The 23,018-nt window shown below is 35.9% G+C and overlaps 1 protein-coding gene across 2 annotated transcripts in view; it reads right to left on the bottom strand.

Moving 5' to 3' along the window:
- Positions 1-23,018, bottom strand: part of DIAPH3 (diaphanous related formin 3) — a 516,843-nt gene that overhangs the window by 371,117 nt on the left and 122,708 nt on the right. For both annotated transcript variants that reach the window (XM_004386838.2, XM_004386839.2), the window contains one exon: positions 17,758-17,888. In XM_004386838.2, the coding sequence (XP_004386895.1) occupies positions 17,758-17,888 (131 nt within the window). The remainder of the gene's footprint in view (positions 1-17,757; positions 17,889-23,018) is intronic.

The following is a 23,018-nucleotide window of genomic DNA, read 5'->3' as shown; positions in this document are numbered from 1 at the left end:
TCACGGATGAATAAGCACTGTGCAAATGTTTCTTCATGAATAGAAACGACAGAGATCGGCATGACATTTGTATTGGAAAAAGTTGCTTTAAAATGGCACAAAGCAATGTGCTAAATACTACTTCAATACAAAATCTACCTCTTAAAATTCTGTAACAGGAAAAAAATCAAACTCTTGTCTTTTAATTGCCTCAAGAAAACCTTCTTAGTGCTTTCAAAGTAGCAGTCTCAATGTAGGAAAAAAGAAGAGGTGAAGAGGTAATAGCAGCGGAGGAAAAAAAAGTGAGGGAAAGGGAGAGGAGGTCTCTAACATGAAACGTAAATGTTCAATCCAGCTTAGATTTTGAAATTCAATTACTGCTTCGAGAGACAGAGGATGAAATCAAAAGTGTACAAAGTGGTTTCCGACGTACTATTGACTTTAGGAAGCAAATGCAGTTGCCTCATTGAGCAATAAAAGCAATAATCAGGTATCAGATTTACTTTGTGGCCAACAGAAAGAAAGCACCATAGTGTGTGCTTCACATACATTGACCCTCCCACCGTCTCCGTTTTGTTTAGAGTTATTATGTCTCTTCCCAAACGTGTTCTTAGGAAGGGAAAGACAAACGCATCACAGATTGTTAGGCAGGTAATAAACCTACCAGACCATAAGGGCAACCTTACTTGACTGCATAGTCGTTGAATCAAGGGCCATTTCTTATTTGTCTTTGAATCCTCAGCACCTGGGACGAACTAAGCATGCAGTAAATCATTTGGGAATAAAACCTGAATCCCCTTCCATCTTTATACATACGGAAAGGGACATACAGAGAGGTTACAGTCACTTAGAAATAGCATCTAGGTCTGTGATGACCGGGCCTGTGCGATTACTTTATATATGTAGAAAAAGGCACAAAAACGCGACGCACACTATGCCATATCACACAGCCTGTCTCAACCTTCATGCCAGAAATATCAATTCTGATTTCAGAGCTGGTATTTAGCCATACTAACCCAAGGATGATGAATCTGAAGTTTCTGTCCAACATCACACTTTAGGACTTGATTGACGGCTGCTTGAGGGGTGAGGCTTCATTACTAGTGTTCATTATGAAGCCAGTCAGCTTTGACTAAGAGCTCACTGTGTGCTTGATATTGTACTAGGTGTGAGAAATGCAAAACTGAATAGAGTAAGTTTTCTGCCCTTGAAGTACCACAGACCAGTGGTTGAAACAAATGTTGAATAAAACCATTTCCATAATTTAATAAGTGCTACAATAATGGTGCTATGTGAACAGAGGGTGCAGCCTCTGCCTCTCCTGGGATCTTCAGTGCTGATGTCTGAGCTGAGTCCTGATGGGTAAATCCATCAGAAAGGGGAAGAGAGGTTCCTAAGAAGAAATCCAGCAAAGGCATTAAACATGAAAGGCATGGCCTGTACTGAGCACAGCAAGTAAGCTATATGGGAGACAAAACCACATAAGGAAGAATGGGCTTTATCTTTAAAGACCTTATATACAATGTCATGGGCAATGGGAAGCCACTAAAGGATTAGGCATGTGTGGTAGGCAGAGTGATGCCACCACCCCCTACACAAACAGTCACAGATGGCCATATCTTAACGACAGAATCTGTATATTAAACTTCGCATGGCAAAAGGGGAATTAAGGTTGATAATCAGATGACATTAAAATAGAGAAATTATCCTGGTATGTCTAGGGTCCAATCTAACCACATGAGTCTTAAAAGCTGAGACTCTTCCCAGTTGTTTTAGAGAGAAGAGAAGGAGGAGGAAGGCAGATCCACAGAATGAGAAAGACTCAAGCTACCTATACTGGCTCTGAAGATGGAGGAAGGGGACCTCAAGCCAAGGAATGTAGGCAGACTCTAAAAGCTGGGAATGGCCCTCAGTTGACAGCTAGTTCCTACATCTGGAACTGAATTCAGCCAACAAACTGAATGAGCAAGCAAACAGAGTTGAGTCTCCTGGTTCATGAACGTGGGATGTCTCTCCATTTATGTAGATCTTTGCTTTCTTTCATCAGCATTTTTTCAGTTTTCAGTATAAAAGTCCTGTACATAATTTGTTAAATTTACACCTGAGGTAGTTCACTGTGTGTGTGCATGCACGTGCAGTTGTAAATGGTGTTGTGTTTTTAATTTTGCTGTCCACAGGTTCATTGTAAGTATACTGGAATAAAATTGATTTTTGTATTTTGATTGATTTAAGATTTTGAAAGATTTTAAATCTTTCAATCTTGCTGAACTCACTAATTAGTTCTAAGAGTTTTCCATAGATTGTTGGGAATTTCTATGTAAACAATCATGTCATCTGTAAACAGTGATAGTTTTATTTCTTCCTTTCTGATCTGTATGTTTTTCACATCCTTTTCTTGCCTCATTAAACTGGCTAGAATTTCCAGCAATATGTCAAGTAAGAGGGGTGAGAGCAGACATCCTTGCCCTGATCCCAGTCTTTGGAGGAAAACATTCAGTCTTTTGTCATTAAGTGTAATATTGGCTATAGGTTTTTTGTAAATTCTCTTTATCAAGTTAAGAAAGTTCCCCTTTGTTATGGATTGAATTGAGTCCCCCAAAAATATATGTTGGAATTCTAATCCCTATACCATTTGGAAATAGGGTTTTCTTTGTTATAGTAATGAAGCCATAGCTACATAGAGTGTGTCTTAATCCTACTCACTTTTGAGGTATAAAAGGAACAGATTAGACAGACAAAAGCAAACACAAATGGGAGAAGATAGATGCCACAGGGAGATAACCAAGGAACCAATGAAAGTTGGGGCTACAGAAACTGAGACAAGGATTTTCCCCTACAGCTGACAAAAAGCCTTTATGTAGAACTGGTACCCTGAATTAGGACTTCTAGCCCCCTAAACTGTGAGATAGTAAATTCCTTCTCATTAAAGGCACTCATTTATGATATTTCTGTTATAGCAGCACCAAGAAACTAAGCCACCGTTATGCCTATTTTCCTAAGATTTTATTATTATAATTATTATTGTTACTAATGGATGTTGAATTTTGTCAAAGGTTTTTTCTGCATCAATTGACATAATTATGTTATTTTTCTGCCTTTGCCTGTTAATACAGTGTATTACGTAAGGGTTTTTGCATCTACATTCTTGGCCGATATTGGTTTGTAGTCTTGTGTTTTGTTTCTTTGCTTGTTTGTTATTTTGTTAGTTTGTTTGTTCCCCCAACTGTCTTTGTCTGATTTGGTAGCAGGTAATACTAGCTTCATAAAATGAATTGGAAAGTTCTGTTTTCTGGAAGAGACTGTAGATTTGGTATTAATTCTTATTTAAATATTTGGTAGAATTCTCCACAAAATGTATCTAGGGGAATTTTAACTTAGGAATTGTTTCCTTAATAGTCAGAGGACCATTCAAATTACCTATTTCATATTTAGGTGTATTTTGGTAGTTTTTCCTTTTTGAAAAATTAGTCTATTTTATGTAACTTGTCAAATATATGTGTGACTCTTTATTGTGATCTCTGTCAGAGCAGTCGGTGGTGGTACCTGGGCACCATCTAATTGTGCTGGACTCAGTCTGGTGGAGGCTGTGGTAGTTGTGGTCCATTAGTACTTTGGACTAATCTTACCCTTGTGTCTTTGGTTTTCTTCATTCTCCCTTGTTTCAGACCTTAGATGGCTTCTCACAAGCTTTTAAGACCCCAGACACTACTCACCAATGTAGGATGTAGAATATTTTCTTTATAAACTATGTTATGCCAGTTGAGCTAGATGTTCCCTGAGACCATGGTCCCCAGCCTCAGCCCAGTCATTCGGTCCAACCTCAGGGAGTTTGGATATATCTATGGAGTGTCCATGACCTTATCTTGGACAAGTCGTGCTGACTTCCCCAGTATTGTGTACTGTCTTATCCTTCACCAAAGCTACCACTTACTTATTATCTAGTTAGTGTTTCTCCCTCCCTCCTCCCCCTCCCTCATAACATCAAAGATTCTTTCTGTGTGTTAACCTTTCCATGAGTTTTTATAATAGTGATCTCACACAGTATTTGTCTTTTTTGTGATTAACTTATTTCACTCAGTATAATGCCCTCCAGATTCATCCATGTTGTCATATGTTTCCCAGATTCATCATTATTCTTTATAATTACATAGCATTCCATTGTGTGCATATACCATAGTTTGTTTATCCATTGATCTGTTGATGGGCACTTAGGTCGTTTCCATCTTTTTGCTTATAATAGCCAAAGTTTTTAATTGTGGTTAGTGAGTGGAATAGGAAAAGGTATGTCTACTCCAGCTTCTCAGAAGCACAAATCTTAAATATCCACTAATAAAAAGTGTGAATATGGGCAGAGGCGCCCATCAAGACACCAGAAAAAAGGCAGTGACAGAGGTTAGAGGATAACCAAGTGAAGATGATGTAGCAAACTCTAAGAGGACAAGAAGTTTCAAAAGAGAGAACGGTCAACATAGACAACTGCTGAAGTGAGGTCAAATAAACTAAGGGCAAAAAAGGACAAAAGAAGTGACTTCAAGGGCACTTTATAATTAACTGGGAGTAAAATCTTGACTGGAGGAGAACTGGCAGTAAAAAGGGTAGAAAGAACAGAGAAAGTAAACATAATAAGGGATAAAGAGTTTTTAAAATGGGAGAAATCTGAACGTTTACGTGATATGGGGAAGAAAATCAACAGACAGGGATAGACTAAAGATATAGAAGTCAGAGAGGATACTTATTAGGAGACTAAAGCCCTTGAGATAACTGGTGACAACAAAGTCTAGTGATTAGATGCTGGGGTTAAGAAATTGATGAAGGAAGTAGGATTTGAAATTGGTCCAGGTAAATGAAATGAGTCCTTTAATATGGAAAAGCAGCATGAACAAAGGTACTAATTTGAATTAACCTCCTGGTGTGAGCACCTCCTATAGACCTAAGGGGTGGTGAGGGAGAGAAGCAGGAAGAGACGAATAAACAATTAAAATAGTGTGAAATATACACAATATGACAAAAGTAAGCAAAGGATGTCAAAGAAGCAGGTAAGATAGCCACCTAACATAGCCAGAGACTAGAGAAAAATCCCTAGAGGAAATAGTACTTCTCAGTTCAAAGAAAGCTTAGCCTACAGTCTTGACTTGGGAAGATGATGCCCACAATACAGTTACTAAGTTTAAAAAGCAAAAATGGTATATATCATATTTTCTATTTTTGTTCAAAAATATGTTTTTGATCACATATAGAAAATGTGTGTATGCATGTGTAACTAAACAAACATGTTATTAATCAACCTCCACCCAACTATGTCACTCACTTACTAGCTGTTTTCCAATCCCATGTGAAACACTGACTAATGCCTATGGCATAATCAACTTTTTTTTTTTTTTAATTATACTTTAGATGAAGGTTTACAGAACAAACTAGGTTCTCATTAAACAGTTAGTTCATATATTGTTTTATGACATTGGTTAGCAACCCCATGACATGTCAACACTCTCCCTTGTTGACTTTGGGCTCCCTATTACCAGCTTTCCTGTCCCCTCCTGCCTTCTAGTCCTTGCCCCCAGGCTGGTTTGCCCCTTTAGTCTCGTTTTGTTTTATGGGCCTGTCTAATCTTTGGATGAAGGGTGAACCTGAGTGACTTCATTACTGAGCTAAAAGGGTGTCTGGGGGCCATACTCTTAGGGTTTCTCCAGTCAGGTCAGTAAGTCTGGTCATTTTCTGTGAGTTATAATTTTGTTCTACATTTTTCTCCAGCTCTGTCTGGGATTCTCTATTGTGATCCCTGTCAGAGCAGTCAGTGGTGGTAGCTGGGCACCATCTAGTTGTACTGGACTCAGTCTGGTAGAGGCCGTGGTAGTTGTGGCCCATTAGTCTTTTGGACTAATCTTTCCCTTGTGTCTTTAGATTTCTTCATTCTCCCTTGCTCCCGAAGGGATGAGACCAGCGGAGTATCTTAGATGGCCACTCACAGGCTTTTAAGACCCCTGACGCTACTCACCAAAGTAGAATGTAGAACATTTTCTTTATAAACTATATTATACCAATTGAGCTAGATGTACCCTGAGACCATGGTCCCCACAGCCCTCAGCTCAGTAATTTGGTCCCTCAGGGAGTTTAGATATGTCTATGGAGCTTCCATGACCTTGGCATAATGAACATTTGAAGCTTATGTTCTTCTAATATGCCCATATGCTTCTGCTCCCACCAAGAATCAGGTGGGTTTGTTTCCAAATCTGTTTATACCAGTTGTGTTTATTATTATAATTAGATAATTTTATTAATACTACATAAACAGGTAAAATATCATTGGGAAAAGAATTTGTGTTTCTATGAAAACTAAGTCTAATGTTTTGTTGTTGCTGTTAGGTGCTGTCAAGTCAGTTCCAAATCACAGTGATCCTATGTACAACAGAATGCTTTGCAAAAGCTTAAAAGAGATGAATTATTTAAAAATTTGCTATAGAGGGTGAAAATGGTTACACAACTCAAAGAATGTAATCAATGCCACTAAATGGTACAAGTAGAAACTGTTGAACTGGTGTTATGTTTTGCTGTGCATATTCTCAACAACAACAAAATAAATAAAATTATATTATAAAATTGCTATAAAAGTAGATGGACACAAAAACTGTAAATTATTGGGAGATATAACTGAAAATATTTTTTTGTAAAAAAGGAGTAATTCTGCACCCATTGCTTTGCCAAGAGCCTCTATGTTCTTGTTTCAGTTTAAAGAAAAACCCTAGACTCCACATCAAAATCACAGACAAAGAATGAATGTTTTTGTTTTGAATCAAAAAAATAATATTTAGGTATGTGTGAATCATTTATTGTATGATTTCCTGCTTTAACTATCTTTTTCAAATAGCCAACCAACTTCATTAGAGAAGAAGACTTGTTTAGTAGACACGAGAGGCACACACACATTTCAACTCAAGAAATAACAATGACTAGCTAAGTAGATGACATTATACATCTTTTTATTTATTTTGCTTTTGTGTATTATCTTATTTATTGTTCTATAATGAACTTCTATTATTTTGTAATAAGAAAAGTATTTATAGTTAATCACCCAAAAGAATAATTGTACATGAACGCCCAAGGAAATACAAAGTTATTTTGCTAAAAATCAATATAAGAAGAAGAAAAAAATATATACACATATCATGGGTCACATGTGACAAAGTAACAAATTTCATACTTTAAACTTAGAAGGTCAGCTTTAATACTGCATAATACCTAGATCCAATTTACATTCTTCTGTCAGAGTAATATATCACCAATGCTGAATGTAATTATAGCTTATTTTGAGCTTTCATTTTCACTTATCCTTAGCAAGGCGACTAAACACTTGAAATGAACCGTTGTGAGGGGGAGTACAAAGCAATTAGCATGCCCCATAGGACAAAACATACACACACCCACATCTCATTCAATGGCCTGCCAAAAAAATTATACTAAATTACAGGGCCAGACCACGAATTCAGAAACTAATGTTCTCATTGCAAAATCCACCAAACTTCAAAATACAACCATTAATAAGTATATCATCTGGGAATTGACTTTGTAAAAATTATGTATTTAAAACTAATCATTTATTCCCACTTCTGGTAGTAGATGAGTAGAGTAACAAACTTATTTCTCCTAGTCCCTTTTTAACCATAACATTGAAAGGCATAAAATATCTAGAGAAAAGTATTCCAAGTAAAATGTCTACGGTTATTACTTACAAATAAAGTTAAAAGAAAACTAGATTAACAGCAATAATGAAAAACAAAGCACCTATACCAGGAACATGAGTTCTTAATCTGCCGATAAAAATTTAGTAAGAGAACTATGGATTTAAAATAACACATATTAGTATGTGCTCTCATCAAAATTTGAGTCCACGTTAAAAGAAACATACTGTAGAAAACAGAATATTCAGTTTGAAACATTTTAAAGATTAGTAAGTAGGTTTCTTAGTATCAAATCAAACACATCATTAGCTCACGAAAGCATTAACTGAATTATTCATTTTAAATTCAGACTAATTTGTCAACCCACATATGGGGAAAGACAAATTACGGTCACATTTCAGACCTTCCATAATCTGTTCCCACCCTAAATACTTGCCACTACTGTTCAATACTAGTCAAAGCACACCATACACTTAATTATTAAATCCATAATCTGCCTTTGAGTCTACAAAACTCACTGTTACTGTTGTGTCTTCACTTATAATACGCCCCTTCACAGAACTGCCTCCTCCGTAACAACTGAAATGATTCCACCTTTTGAGGGCTAATTCAAGTTTCCTTCTTTAAATCTTCATTAATTTGCTTCTCTACCTCCTCACTGGGTTCCATCCCCTGACCCAAGATACTGCCCATTTCTCTCCTCTCTTTTAAAGTAAAAGGCCTCCTATAAGTATATCACAAGCATGAATATCACTTTGCCATCCATTCACTCAATCTCACTTCTACCTGGCTTCTGCCACCAAGAATCCAAAAATTGCTTTTCTCAAAGGTTGCCAACAACCCTCATCTTGCCAATTGCAGCAGTAATAGCTTGTCCCACATCTCAGTAGCATTCTATATGGTTTGCCACTCTCTTCTTTTGAAACTCTTCCTCTCTTACATTTCATTAAGCCAGCCTTTCCAGGTTCTCCTGCTCCTCACAGGTCACCCCTCAGTCTGCTTTTCTGGCTCCTTCTCCCTTGCCCAGCCACAGATAAACACTGGAGTTCCTCAGGGCTTGTTCTGGGTACTCTTCTATATCTTTACTTCCTCCCCAGTGATCTCATCAATTCTCAGGGTTTTACATACAATTCATATATAAACAACAAATATATATACCAAGGCCAGATTTCTCCTCTGGGTTCCAGGCTCCAAATCCAGCTGCTTGTTTGATGTGTCTAACTGTGAAAACTCACAGACACAGTAAACTTAGTATGTTTAAAATAAATTTTTATTTGCCTACCAAAAATGCATCAAACCAGTAACAACAAACATTCCAAATAACAGCACTACTACCCACTCATTGATAAAGTAAAAAACCTAGGTGTCAATTATTGATTCCTCCTTTTCATTTATACCCCATATCAAATTCATCAACACTTCCTACAAGTGGTACAGTTTCTGCCTAAAGTTCAGCTGTAAAATCCACCCATTCCTCTCCGCACCACTGCCACAATTCTTATCCCAGTATCCCCATCTCTCCTGTGGGATACTACCATAGCCTATCTGATCTCCGTCTACTCTCACCACCACCCCCAATCCACTCTTCCCACAGTAGCGGGAGTGATCCTTTCAAAAAGGTAAATCAGAATATGTCATTTCCTGCTTAAAACTCTTCAATAGTCTCCTACTGTATTTAGAATAAAATCCAATTTCTCTACCATGACCTTTAATGTCTCTCACAATCTGGCCCCTGCCCACCTCTCAGACTGCTCTAGGGCCTCTTGGATTCTACCCTCCTCTCTCTGCCTTCCTGATATGATATTTCCCCCACCTCGGGGTCTCTGCACATGCTGTGCCTCCAGCCCAGGACACCTCCAGGTCCATCACCACTGCCCCCAGTTATCTTAACTAGTTCCTTGTCTTAAACTTCACCAACTCATCAATGTCAGTGAACTGTACATGTAGAAACTATTGAATTGGTGTATGTTCTACTATATATATTCTTAATAACAACAAAAATAATAAATTTTTAAAAAAAAAAACCTCACCAAGCAAAAAGATAGAAACAACCTAGTTGCCCATCAACAGAAGAATGGATAAACAAACTATGGTACATACAGACAATGGAGTATTATGCAACGATGAACAATAAATGAATCTGTGAAGCATCTCATAACATGGATCAAACTGGAGAATATTATGCTGAGTGAAATAAGTCAATTAAAAAAGGACAAATATTGTATGAGACCACTACTATAAAAACTCATGAAAAAGTTTACACACAAAAAGAAACCATCTTTTTTGGTTGCTAGGGATGGGGGGGTGGGGAATACTAAATAGACAATAGATAAGTGGTAACTTTGGAGAAGGGTAAGACAGTACACAATACCGGGGAAGAAAGCATAACTTGTACAAGAAAAGGTCATGGAAGCTCCATAGACACATCTAAACTCCCTAAGGGACCGAACTGCTGGGTGGAGGGCTGTGAGGACCATGGTCTTGGGGAACATCTAACTCAGTCGGCATGACACAGTTTATAAAGAAAATGTTCTACATTCTACTTCGGTGAGTAGCATCTGGGGTCTTAAAAGCCTGTGAGTGGCCATCTAAGATACTCCACTGGTCTCACCACTTCGGGAGCAAGGGAGAATGAAGAAAACAAGATACAAGGGGAAAGATTAGTCCAAAGGACTAATGGGCCACAACTACCACAGCCTCCACCAGACTGAGTCCAATACAGCTAGACGGTGTCAGGCTACCACCACTGACTGCTCTAACAGAGATCACAACAGAGGGTCCCAGACAGTGCTGAAGAAAAACGTAGAACAAAATTGTAACTCTAATACATGTACTAACTGTTTAATGAGAAACTATTTGTTCTGTAAACCTTCATCTAAAGTACAATTTAAAAAAAAAAAACCTCACCAACTCAGAAAAATCGCTGACCAGCCTGCATCAAAAAGCTCTCCGGCCGTTACTCTCTCAACCCCCCTTTTTTTTCGTTTACTGAAGTAATACTACCTATCTTTTAGTTATTTATTTACTTGTTTTCTAGATCTCTCTCTCCAACTAGACAGTAAGATAAAGGAAGGTAAGGACCTTATGTCTCTTGTTTACTATGTCACCTAGCACAGCTCCTTGGAATACTTGTCGAATGGATAGATAAATACTCAGCTACATTCTCCTGGCACATTATCCATACCACATACTTAAGGACTTAATTAGGTAAGAGTGGGTAGTGTTATTTATTCTTTAATGTACGGCAGACATTTCTCTCCAAACAGAATCTCAGCAAACTGAGGATAGGGAGAAGCCCTTGCAGCTCTCTGGTTTTCCATCAGGGCAGTGCACGGACACTCAAAACACTCAAAATGGGCAGTACACGTTCATGTATTTCATTTTATTCCATGCTCTAATTTCCCTATTCTCTTGTTACTACTTAAGTGAATTTAACCTGCATTCTAATCATCTCTTCTGTTCCCATATTAAGGTTCCAAAACAACATAATACTTTGTCCTTCTCCTAAGAAATTCATGGCACGGTGGAGAGGGCAGCCATACATGTAGAAAACACCGACTCAACAATGCACAGGCTCAAAACAAGTGCACAAGGAAAATTACATGAATTTCTGATTTATAAAATGGTGCTGTCCAATAAAGTAGCAACCAGCCACATGTGGCTATTGAAATTTAAATTAAAATTCAATTCCTCAGTTGCACTACCACATTTCAGGTGCTCAGGAGCCATATGTGGTTGGTGGCTATGTATTGAAACACAGACATAGAACAATTCCATCGCTGTAGAAAGTTCCATAGAGCATCTGTTCAAATAGCCTAATTTCTATTTAGTTCTGCAGGTCACTCAAGGTGACTTCAACGGTTCTAATCCTAACTCGGGTGATGCTTTTCTGTCATCTTTTATGACTTTGAATATATGACAAGTTGTAATAAACTGTATGTTTCTTTCTGACATACATTGTCCCTATAACAAAACAGCATGTTACTATCATGTGGCAAGCTACACCACCAGAATTTCAAATACCAGCAGGGTAGTCCATGATGGACAAGTTTCAGCGGAGCTTCCAGACTAATACAGACTAGGATGAAAGGTCCGGGGATACACTTGTAAAAACTAGCCAATGAAAATCATATGGATCACAACAGAATATTGTCTGAAAGGAGCCCTGGTGGCGCAGTGTTAAAGCACTCAGCCGGTAACCAAAAGGTCGTCAGTTTGAAACCACCAGCCACTCCATGGCAATCCTCTTCTGTAAAGATTACAGCCTTAGAAACTCTATGGGGCAGTTCTACTCCATCCTATAGGGTTGCTATGAGCTTGAATCGACCTGATGACAATGGGTTGGGTTAGTATGGTTTTATGGACCCAAACGTATCAACCATCATGAAGATGGTATAGGAGCAGGCAACATTTTGTTTGTTATATGTAAGGTCGCCAAAAGTCAGACCCGACTTGACAGCAACTAAAACAATAACAAAACAACTAAAAAGTCATGGTCGATACGGATAATAAAAGTGGATTTTACTCTACAAGGTTTTCTGAAACAGAAAAAGTTAAACTTCCTCCTTTACCAATGTTATGCCTCCCTTTACGTTAAGTCCCCTTTTCTTTATTTATAGATATGTGAAGGAATACCAAGACAAAGATCATCATTTTTTAAATCTGTTGCTTAACTCACCTAGCAATACTCTAAGATACAGTAACAAGGCCAAAATACAAGTCTAAGGAATAAACTATGTCAAATTTTTTGTATGTAGAATACTACTAACCAGAGGCCTGAGTTCTTGAAGTTCAATAATTTAGCTTACTGCAAAATATTTCTTTGCCAAAGAAACCAAAATATTCAATAAATAACTTCACACTGATAGCTGTTATAGGCTTAAATGCATAACGTTCACATTTCCAGAAACAGACAATTATAACTGAAAATATAAGGGGATTTTCTTATATTTCATCCTTACATCATAAGGAATTATATAAGCTTAATAGCAGTATTTCTCCATAATTGTTATGGTATAACTCTCTCTCTCTGTGTTTTGTTGTTGTCTTTTAAACAGTAAACTAATCTTTCCAGATAGCTTTCAGTTACGTATCTGCCCTTTTATGCTTGAATATTAAGCTACTCTTTTTACAAACAAAGATTTTGGGCCCTGTGTTACACTGTAACTGACTTTATATGTTGATAAAACAAACAAAGAAAACCAAATCTGTTGCTGCTGAGTCGGTTGTAATTCATAGAGACCCTATAGGACAGGGTAGAACTGCCCCATAGGATTTCCAAGGACCAGCTGGTGGATTCGAACTGCTGATCTTTTAGTTAGCAGCCTGAGCTCTTAACGATCTTGGCAATTCAATCAGCAATTTATAATTTATTCTAAATAGACTGGGAGCGATATGTATATTTTTATTGTAAATAGATTGGGAACACTTCACAATTCTAGGGCATTTCAGGTGAAATATGATTGAGTTGAACAGCTCTTGTTCACCATGTACACAAAATATGTATTTCTTTGTTAAAATCAATTACAATATTTTCAATATGTTCTACTTTTATTGTTAACCCTACATTTCAAATCAGACCTTTTAAGATACAGGTAAAGTTAACTTTGAAACCAAATAATTATAATACATTTTAATACATCTATAAGCTAAAACAAAGCTACCGTATGAATGACAGCATTAGAAAGAGAAAGCCTCTACCAATGGCGAACTCTCAGGCTTCTAGGCCATCTACTGGAGCAATGGCACCAGCTTTGGAAGAGCTGTGAAAGCATTCGAAAGCAGTGGCTTGCCCTATAAACACATCCAGCTAGTATTTATTTGAAAGCGTTAATAGTTATTTTCTTTCAGGGCATTTTTCATTAATATTTCATTTATTTAAACTGCTTTTGGAAAGGACAACAAAGTAGCCTAAATTAGAGGGTATTTTCAACAATTATTTCTTTAATAATCAATATTAAGTGCCATAAATTTATGGACCCTGAATGATAATTTAGACAAAAGTAATAAAAGGCATATACTAAGATGTGTGGCAGTGTTTAAATAGAGGTAAGAAAGAACATTAAACATCTACCTTATACTTTCCAACTTCTTACTGAAAACAACCATGAAAACATAATTCTAAGAGATTAAAGGGAAAAAAAGCAAACATATCTCTCAGAAGAAATTCTGATAAAAAAACATGCATCCCACTAATTTTTTAACCTACCAAAGGGAATGTTTCATTTCCATGGTACACCACATTGCTGATTCCCTCATCTCAGCTACAGGCATCCACACTGAAGCCCACCAATGATCAAACTCTGTAGCACTGCCTGTCGGACATTCCTTCTGTGTTCCTTAATAGCATGTTTAAAGCCCTCCTTTATTTTTAACCTGCCAAGGTAACCTCCCCTCAAGTCACTCTTCTTTTCTCAGCACTCCCTTGATACGAATGTTCACTCATTCTTGAAGGTTTTCAAAAATAATCTTTAATCTTTCAGAGTTTACGTCCACTGCATACTCTCATGGTCCTGGATACACGTTCTTGTTAGTTGCCATAGAGTTGATTCCGACTCATAGTGACTCCATGTGACAGAACAGAACTGCCTCATAGAGTTTTCTTTGCTGTAATCTTTACAGGAGCAGATCGCCAGGTCTTTCATACAGAATATAATAAGCTACAGTAAATATTGGTGAAGTAAGAGGCTACATAAAAGAACTAAGATGTTTAAGCAGAACTGTCCAATTCAATTTTTTGTGATGACAAACATAGTCTATATCTGTGCTGCTAATATGGTAGCCACTAGCCACATGTGGCTATTGAGTACTTGAAATGTTGCTAGGGTAACTGAGAAACTAAATTTTTTATTTCATTTAATTTTAGTAAATTAAAATTTGTAAAGCCACCAGTGGCTAGTGGCTACTGTACTGAACAGCACAGAAAATAAAACACAGAAAGCTACCTGCCATTACTTACTTCCCTGGCATCATTATCAAAAAGAGAGAGAGGAGAAAGAAAGAAAAGAAAAAAGAAATACAAGAATGTAGGTCACCTAGTAAAACCTTTACTTCTCTTGTCCATTTCAGAAATTATCACAGTTAATACTACTGTAACTCTGTATAGATTGTTAATTCTCAAACTTTTTCAACCTATAACTAATTTTTAAAAATGTTTACATCTCAGTCCTGTCTTATCTAAAATTCCAAAACGTATCATGGGAATAAAAATAAATTAAAACATATTATTAATAGGAAAAAGGAGTAAAATAAATATGTACTTATTAACATATGCATTAAAAATTGGACCTTCCCCCAGAGCCCACAGAGGGGGAAAGACTTCCCCTAGAGCTTGGCTTCTAGCCTCTTAAACTGTGAGAAAATAAATTTGTTTGTTAAAGCCACCCACTTGTGGTATCTCTGTTATAACAGCACAAAGAAACCAAGGCATAAGGCAACTGTGTCTTTTACTCAAAACACTCACAAAGAACATTGGATAATCAATACATCTCATTATCAAAAAGAACAACTTTGTGATCTTCAAAAAATCTTCATAAAACAAGGTAAATAATTTGGTATGTAATGCACTAGTTTTCATATAATTCACTATCTTGATAGTAAAAGGTTGACATGTTCATAATTGCTAGGCAGAGTTTCGAAAGTTGATGGATGACTCCAAAAATATTACCCATCCTGGGGGAAAAAACAGCTAACTTTTTGTTGTTCCTGTTGTTGCCTTGATTTTTGATTTAAATAAATAAATTCTGATCCCAAACCAGCATCACTGGAGAACCATCATTGCTCAGTTCACTCAATTCTTTTTCAAGCCTGTTCATGAATTTTAAAGGATTTTAACTCTGATTTACTCAGTGATATCACAGGTCTAACAATGACCTCAAAAGCTTACAAAAATTAGAATTTCCTCTTTCTTAAAATGTAGTCACATACTGTACATAAACAAGAATATACGAAAAACTGACTTTATCAGCAGACACATCATAACTAATGGCAAAAAAAAAAAGATTTGATCATTTCCGTAACTTGAAACTTTACCTCCCCAGCTAAGTCATTCCTCTGTTTGGAGCACTGGACAAAGAAACATTCTACAGTCTCTTCTCACTTTTCTTTCTTTCAAATGAAAGAGACATATAGTATCATTTCTCAGTTTTTTTAAGTAACATCACAATAAATAATCCTATCCATTGTAAAATGAATACCTTCATACTTAACTTAAAACCCTTTAATTTTCTTTCCTTTTGCTGTCATATTCATCTACTCAAAACGTGATGGAGAAAAGGGAAAAAAGACAACTTCTAACTATGTTGAAAAACAATAAATGATATTTCCAATGGCCAGTGGCTGCCAGATAAACTCAGAAATGAATGTGAGCTGTCTCCCCATTCTGTCCCAAAATACGCCCTTCCTATATTTAAACTCCACAGAAACTGAGCCTGGATCTGCTTTGCTATTTACTCAAGCCACACACCTAAGATAGTACTTGGAAAATAGCAAGTGCTGAATAAATATTTTTGGAATGACTACATTTTACAGGTACAAATTAAATTGGAAATCAAAGCTTTTCACGTATAACTGGCAAATAAGTAATTAAATGCATGCCACGGTCCAATCTTAATTTCTAACAACAGCCAGGGTAAGACTTAAGAAGGCTAAAATTAAAACTTCAAGACTGTTCATTCAACACATCTTTGCTGAGTGCTTTCTATGAGCTAAGCACTGTGTCTGTTAAACAGAGGCAAATAAGGCATATGAAATCCCTAGTGTCATGCCTACTACTACTTTATAGTCTAGAAAACAGACTGGAAGTGGCAAAATATTTAAAAAATTCAATTAAAATATACCAGAATCTTTGTTTACTCTTCATATTCCTTAGTTAAACCTCACTCATTTTCATGTCTCAGTAGATAGAAACTTTAAAAAAAATACTTGTACTATCAAGGATGTTTTCATACTATAGCCAAATTTGAAAAACATCCAAAAAAATTATTAATCTGAGAGATGTCAAAGAGATCATTTTACATAACACTAACCTTTGATTATAGCATGCCACTCTAACCCTCAGAATATATATACATACACATGTATACATATTATTAAGCATAAATATTTATTTATTTTTCAATAAGAAGCCAAAACTGATCTACCTTAGTCTCTTATACTTCCAAAATACTCTGATTCTATTATTGGTCGAACATTTCATAACAACTTCTAGACTGAATTTTTTCAAGAATACTCTGGTTTCGCTACTTCCCTCATTCAGGATTAGCATATAGCCTCTGAATAGATTAAAATTCATTCAGGTACTACAATTAACATGCATGATATACTTCAGGCATATCTTGCTGGGATTTTTTAATGTCTGTCTCCTACCATCCAATAATCTGACAAGTTTAAATGTGCTCAGTTTATCAAAATACATTTACACTAATTTTTAAATTTCTTACATAATTATTTCTCAGAAGCACCAAAATTTTAATCCTATCCCAAAACCCTGAAAACTGATTTAGAGAAACATTCATTGGTAGTGTTGTCAGATAAATTATAGGATGCTCAGTTAAATTTATATTTCAGATAAACAAAAATAATATTTTAGTATATCTGGAATTCAAATTTTCCTGGGCACCCTATACTTTTATTTTCCAAGACTGGCAACACTAATCTATGGGCTCCTACAAAGGTATCATTTCCAAAAATTAATCAATGGCACTTCTTGCTGTGTCAAGCAAGAATCAGCAATAATATATACAATTCCAAAATTCACAGTGAAACTTGACCACATTAAATTGATAGTGTGTGATCATGACTGCTCTCTTTTAAAAAATATCTTAAGTTTTTCAAAGTTCTAAGAAAAAAATAAAAGAATGAGTTTTTTAAAAGTCTATGAGCTATGACCACTTAGGAATAAATTTTAAAAAATTACTATTGAGACTATATTTCTTCATGCATATAAATATTATGTATTCAACTTTTACCTTGAGAAGTTGTTGAGGTATACCAGTGCTTTACTTAAAGGTGTCATGAAGGAAGTAGTAAATAAAAATGACAGATTGATGACATCTGTTAAATTCAGTAACATGCCCTAATGGTGTTCAGATAGGTGAATTACCTGACAGGGTTACTGGTCAAAGATACACGGAGGGACTCCAAGCATGTGACAAGTTTCTCATCTGCAGATGCCATTTTCAGTTCATGGATGAATTCCTGAGGGGCGATCTGTCGGCTACTCTTAAGACTTCCCTATAAAATAAGTCAAAAAAATTTGTATTAATTTATGAAAAGTGAAGATAATTCATCAAAATAATAGTTAAATTAATCTCACCTTTCCTGTTTAAATGCTGTACATAATTACCACAAGTAATATTATTTTGGGAGGATGATTTCCTTCCTCATGCGTATATAAATCTATCAATTCATAACCCATGGTATCCACAAAAGACAGCAACGTAACATCAAAAAGTCTGCAAATTGAAATAATTGTTTCGGCAAATCCAAAATGTCATGGAGAACAATTAAGTGTGTATCATAGGAAATGAGTCTTAAAATACAGTAATATATTTTAGGCATCTACAAGTAGAAAATCAAAACTCTAGACAAGAAAAACCCTCTTAAAATTAGTACTCCAAGCAACATAGAAAAGGCTATAATTCATTCAACTAATATTAAGCACCCAGTTCTAGACACTGTGGACACAGAGATTAACAAAACTAAATCTGGAAGGAGAGACACAAGCAAGGAAATAATTTCCAGTACAGTCTAATTTCTATAATATGGTTGCAAGGGGACCCAAACGAGGAAAACCACACTTGGCAAAGCAGATCAGGGAAGCCTAAATAACAAGTAAAAGGCGAGTAAGAGTCAAAGAAGCAAAGAATTAGAAAGGAGTATCTTCCAGACCAAAACATAATACACACGCACACACAAAAAGAACAACAAAAACACAACTAAAAAAGGTATGTAAAAGTGTAGTGTGTGTGTGAGTGTTTTGGGTACTTCGGGAGTGCAGAGACACACACAGAGGCCAGGTGATGAAGTGAGAGAAAACCACTATAGGATTAGTTTTCCCTTGGGAGTTTTGGAAGGATGACACAGAACAGCAGTGGGTTGGTGGGGGAGGGGGAGTACTTCAAAATGACTACCGTTAATTTGACATTTCTATTTAAGGTATTTTCCTCATACACAGATAGATACATAATATTCTATAGATATTCAGACTTAAATATACTTTACTTACAAAAATATGATATGATATATATTGCTCTATAGATTGCTTCTATCTGAAAGCAATGTGAAATATGGATTAGGAGAACAAACATTAAGTGCCTATCAAGTGACAAGCACAGTTTCTAACTTCAGAGAATACAGCAGTGAACAAGAGATAAAAGTCCCTTACCACTTAGAGCTTTATTCTATAAATGAAATAAATGAGTGAAATATATTGCATTGTAGACAGAGGGAAGTGCTCTAGATAAAAATAAAAGCAGAGAAGGGGAATAAGGAGCATGGTGAGAAGGATGTAATTTTAAATAAGGTGAACAAAGAAAGCCTCACAGAGAAAAATTTGAAGGCCTAGACCTTGAGTATCTGAATAAATGTCTGAAGGAGCTGAAGGAACTAACCAAGTAGATATCTGGGAAAAAAAAGTCGTGAAGGAGGGGACTGCAGGCTTTACAGACTACTGAAAGAACTGTGACTTTTTTCTGAGATCAGAAGCAGAGAGACCTGTGGAGGAGATACAGATTTAGTATAGCTGGGAATTGATGAGGATATTGAACTAACAATGAAGAAAAAGTCCAAAACTACATCTATTTAAATTACAAATTATACATTTAAGGTCAAGCAAAGGAAATATGCATGAATAAAACAAAAGCAGATTAGCTGGGTCAGCATAAAATTAGGTGTATTGTTTTCATTTCTTTTAATTTTTATTAATTTGCTGTAATGTAGTTGAAGAAAACATTTCCAATAATGCAAAACAAATTAGCACTGGGATGGCAGGCCATTTTCATGCACATCAATAGCGAAGTGGTAATTTACTAAAGAAAAATCCACTGGCACAATCTCAAAAGAGAATTAAAAATGACACAGAAGATATAGTTGAAAGGGGACATGGTGAGAGCAGTGAAAATGAACATTCAATTTTTATATCAGTGACTATGTTAAGTATAATTAAAAAGAGAACATACTCAACTTGCACTGGCATGTCATTTATCAATGTCCTTTTTTTTGCTTTAAATTACCAAAATATTACTTGTTCAACACTGAAAATTTTGAAAACAGGAAAAAGTAAGCATCTCAAAATGACTACCACTAATTTGATACTTCTATTTAAAGTACTTTTCTCATATGTAGATATGTACATAGTATTCTGTATATATCTATACTTAAATGCATATACTTTATTTATAAAAATATGATACACATTGCTCTTTAGGCTACTTTTATCATTGAGCAGTATTTCAAGAACATATTCCAATATCAATAAATAAGTCTTAAAGAATATGACTTTTTCCTGGTTACAGAGTAATTAACCTATCATTACCTATCTAACTATTCCCCTACTCTTGGGCATGTATGCCACTTACAATTCCTTCCTATCATAAATTTTTCAAGTTTCCTGTACATGATGTCAGGGCAATATTTTTATGCAAACAACATCAGTGGAGGTTAAGCAACATGATCTCTTTAGCCCTTTTAAATTTATTATTAAAGTAATTATGATTTTTGGTAAGATCAAAATAAACCACAACTGAATAAATGGATCGTTTGCTTCAACAACACATGGGTAAGCCCTATGTAGTAGATACTTTTTTAAATATAAGAATAATAAGTAATAAATCCATTTGGGTAGAAATAAAAGTGGTATTAAAAGATAAAAAAATCAGAAGTCACCTGCCCCACCTCTTGGCTCTGCCTCAAAGGCAATCATTTTTAATTCTCTTTACTCCTTCTTCTGATAATTATTCATAACATGCTTCTTCTGATATTACTTTAGTTTGTAAATTTTCAATATTACTTTTAACTTCTATTATGAAAGACATAGATTAAATTATAAATTAAATCTTAAACCATTGGAACCTCTACTCTTCCATCTTCTAAATACAATTGTAAGTAAACTCAACTGAACTAAAAGATGTCATTTCATGAAAAGAGAACTAACTGTACCTATTCTCTACGGGATCCTTACAGCAAAAGTCCTAAAGAGTTAAGTTCAGGCATACAGAAATCTTGATAACTCTTTAGTTCTTTTAATGACACTGAGTATGGGCATTACATATTCTCATTCATAATATCTTCCAGTTACTATAATTCCCTTGTCAGTCAAACTGACTGCTTTCCCCCCTTAAATTGGAAACAAGAGAAGGACATCAGCTCTTACTATTTCTATCTAATATTGTACTGGAGGTCTTAGTACAATAGGCAATAATAATAATAGACATACAGATTAGAAAGGAAAAAATAAAATTGTCTCTATTATAGTGGTTAAGAGCTACGGCTGCTAACCAAAAGGTCAGCAGTTTGAATCCACCAGGCACTCCTTGGAAACCCTGTGGGGCAGTTCTACTCTGTCCTATAGGGTCACTATGAGTAGGAATCATCTTGACAGCAGTGGGTTTGGGGTTTTTGGGCTATCAGCAAATAACATGATTATCTACATGAAAAACACTAAAAATCTATTTTTAAAAAGTGCTAGAATTAATACGTGAATTTAGCAAAGTCACAAAATAAAAGCTCAATATACAAAAATCAATTGTATTTATAAATACTACCTACAGTTGCATTAAAAAAAGGAACAAAAACCAAATAATTAGGAAAAGTTTTAACAAAAAAAGGGAAAGACCTACACACTGAAACTAAAGAACTAAATAAAGATGTTATACCATGTTCATGGATCAGAAGACTCAGAAATCTATTAAGAAGTCTGTTTTTCCCATATTGATCTGTAGATTCAATATAATCACTATCAAAATCCAGCAGCTTTTTTGCAGAAATTGACAAACAGGTTGTAAAATTTATATGGAAATGCAAGAGACTTAAAACGGTCAAAACAATTTTGAAGAAGAACAAGTTTGGGGGTTGCTTACTGTATCTGATTGCAAGACTTACTATACAGAGCTACAGTAATCAAATTAGGAGGCTACTAGCATAAAAAAGACATGCAGATTAATTAAACAGAATAGATAGTCCAGAAGTACACTCACACCTATCTGGTCAATTGTTTTCAACAAAGAAACCATTGTAATTCAATGAGTAAGGAGAGTCTCTTCAACTAATTGTGCTGGAATAACTGGACATCAGTATGAAAGAAAATGAACCTAGATCCTAGACCTAAATGTAAAAGGCAAAAGCCAAATAAAATGTCTAGAAGAAAATGTAGGTGAAAATTATTGCTAACTTGGAGAAGGCAAGGATTTCTTAGGACACAAAAATAACTATAAAATTTCAATATTAATAAATTGGACTTCATTAAAATTTAAACCTTCCACTTATCAAAAGACTCTTTAATTGGGGTGGGAATGTAAAATGGTACAACTACTTGGAAATCAATTTGGTGCTGCCTTAAAAAGCTAGAAATAGAAGTACCATACGATCCAGCAATCCTGCTCCTTGGAATATATCCTAGAGAAATAAGAGCCGTCACACAAATAGGTATATGCACACCCATGTTCACTGCAGCACTGTTCACAATAGCAAAAAGATGGAAACAACCTAGGTGGCCATCAATGGACAAATGGATAAATTATGTATATTTACACAAAGGAATACTACGCAACAATAAGTAACAACCATGAATCTGAGAAACATAACATGGATGAATCTGGAAGGCATCATGCTGAGGGAAATTAGTCAGTCACAAAAGGACAAATATTGTATGCGACCACTATTACAAGACTTCTAGAAATGGTTTAAACACAGAAGAAAACATTCTTTGATGGTTAGGAGGGTGGGGAAGGAGGGACATGGGTATTCACTAACTAGATAGTAGATAAGAATTATCTTAGGTGAAGGGAAGGACAACACACAAGACAGGGGAAGTCAGCACAACTGGACTAAACCAAAGCTAAGAAGTTTCCTGAATACAACGAAACAGTCCTAGGGACAGAGCACCGGGGGGAGGGGGGCCTGGGGACTATGGTTTCAGGGGACATCTAGGTCAATCGGCATAACAAAGTTTATTAATAAAAGGTTCTGCATCCCACTTTTGTGAGTGGCGTCTGAGGTCTTAAAAGCTAGCATGTGGCCATCTAAGATGCATCAACTGGTCCCAACCCACCTGGAGCAAAGGAGAATGAAGAACACCAAAGACACAAGGAAAATATTAGCCCAAGAGACAGAAAGGGCCACATAAACCAGAGACTCCATCAGCCT

This window comes from Trichechus manatus, unplaced genomic scaffold, assembly GCF_000243295.1.
Source record: "Trichechus manatus latirostris isolate Lorelei unplaced genomic scaffold, TriManLat1.0 scaffold00173, whole genome shotgun sequence".
Classification (NCBI taxonomy): domain Eukaryota; kingdom Metazoa; phylum Chordata; class Mammalia; order Sirenia; family Trichechidae; genus Trichechus; species Trichechus manatus.
This window is presented reverse-complemented; position numbering and strand designations above follow the sequence as displayed.